Genomic DNA, 642 nt, shown 5'->3' with positions numbered 1-642 from the left:
ACTCCAGGGCAGTGGGTGTGGTTTGGGCTTTGCTTCTGGGAAGACTGACAGCCTTGGAAACTCCCCCTGCCCCTGAGCAGTTCACTTCTGTCCGCTTGGGATGCTGTGAGTTGGAATCGACTCCATGGCAGTGGGTTTGTGGTTCGTGCTCGTGTTGTATACATTTCTCTCTCACCCTTTTCCTTTGGGTAAAGCAAATAATTGACTCTAGAAGAGACTGTAAACGGGAGAGCTACTGACGTTGGTGACCCTGTCTCCCTTAGCATCACCAACTGTGCCGTGGAGCCCTTGAAGGCCGAGCTGGCCGAGCTGGAGCAACTCCTGAAAGACCAGCAGGACAAGATCTGTGCGGTGAAGGCCAACATCCTGAAGAACGAGGAGAAGATCCAGAAGATGGTGTACAGCATCAACGTGAGTTCCAGAAGGTGAAAGTGTGGCATTTCAAGGACCGAGAGTCGCCCTCGGTGTACAAATAAACGAAGATACAAAACAAGTACCCGTTACGTTTCCGTTTGCTCGGCGATGAACAGTTTACCACGTCCTTGTCCAGCGAACCTTGGGAGCTTTAGACGTGGAGGCATGTTGGGTGCACATGGAAAGACCCTGTGTTCTTGCCTCCCCGTAGCTTGAGTCCGCACGGAA

The 642-nt window shown here is 52.3% G+C and overlaps 1 protein-coding gene across 1 annotated transcript in view; it reads left to right on the top strand.

Annotated features, from left to right (window-relative positions):
- TRAF3IP1 (TRAF3 interacting protein 1) overlaps window positions 1–429 on the top strand; it is a 67,415-nt gene extending 66,986 nt beyond the window's left edge. The window contains exon 16 of the mRNA XM_042780981.1: window positions 264–429. Within this exon, the coding sequence (XP_042636915.1) occupies window positions 264–429 (166 nt within the window). The remainder of the gene's footprint in view (window positions 1–263) is intronic.
- Window positions 430–642: the final 213 nt, after the last annotated feature.

The sequence above is a fragment of the Orycteropus afer genome, unplaced genomic scaffold (genome assembly GCF_000298275.1).
Source record: "Orycteropus afer afer isolate SDZICR_OR568_19922 unplaced genomic scaffold, OryAfe1.0 scaffold00006, whole genome shotgun sequence".
Lineage (NCBI taxonomy): Eukaryota > Metazoa > Chordata > Mammalia > Tubulidentata > Orycteropodidae > Orycteropus > Orycteropus afer.
The sequence above is the reverse complement of the archived record's forward strand: the minus strand, read 5'-3'. Positions and strand labels throughout refer to the sequence as shown.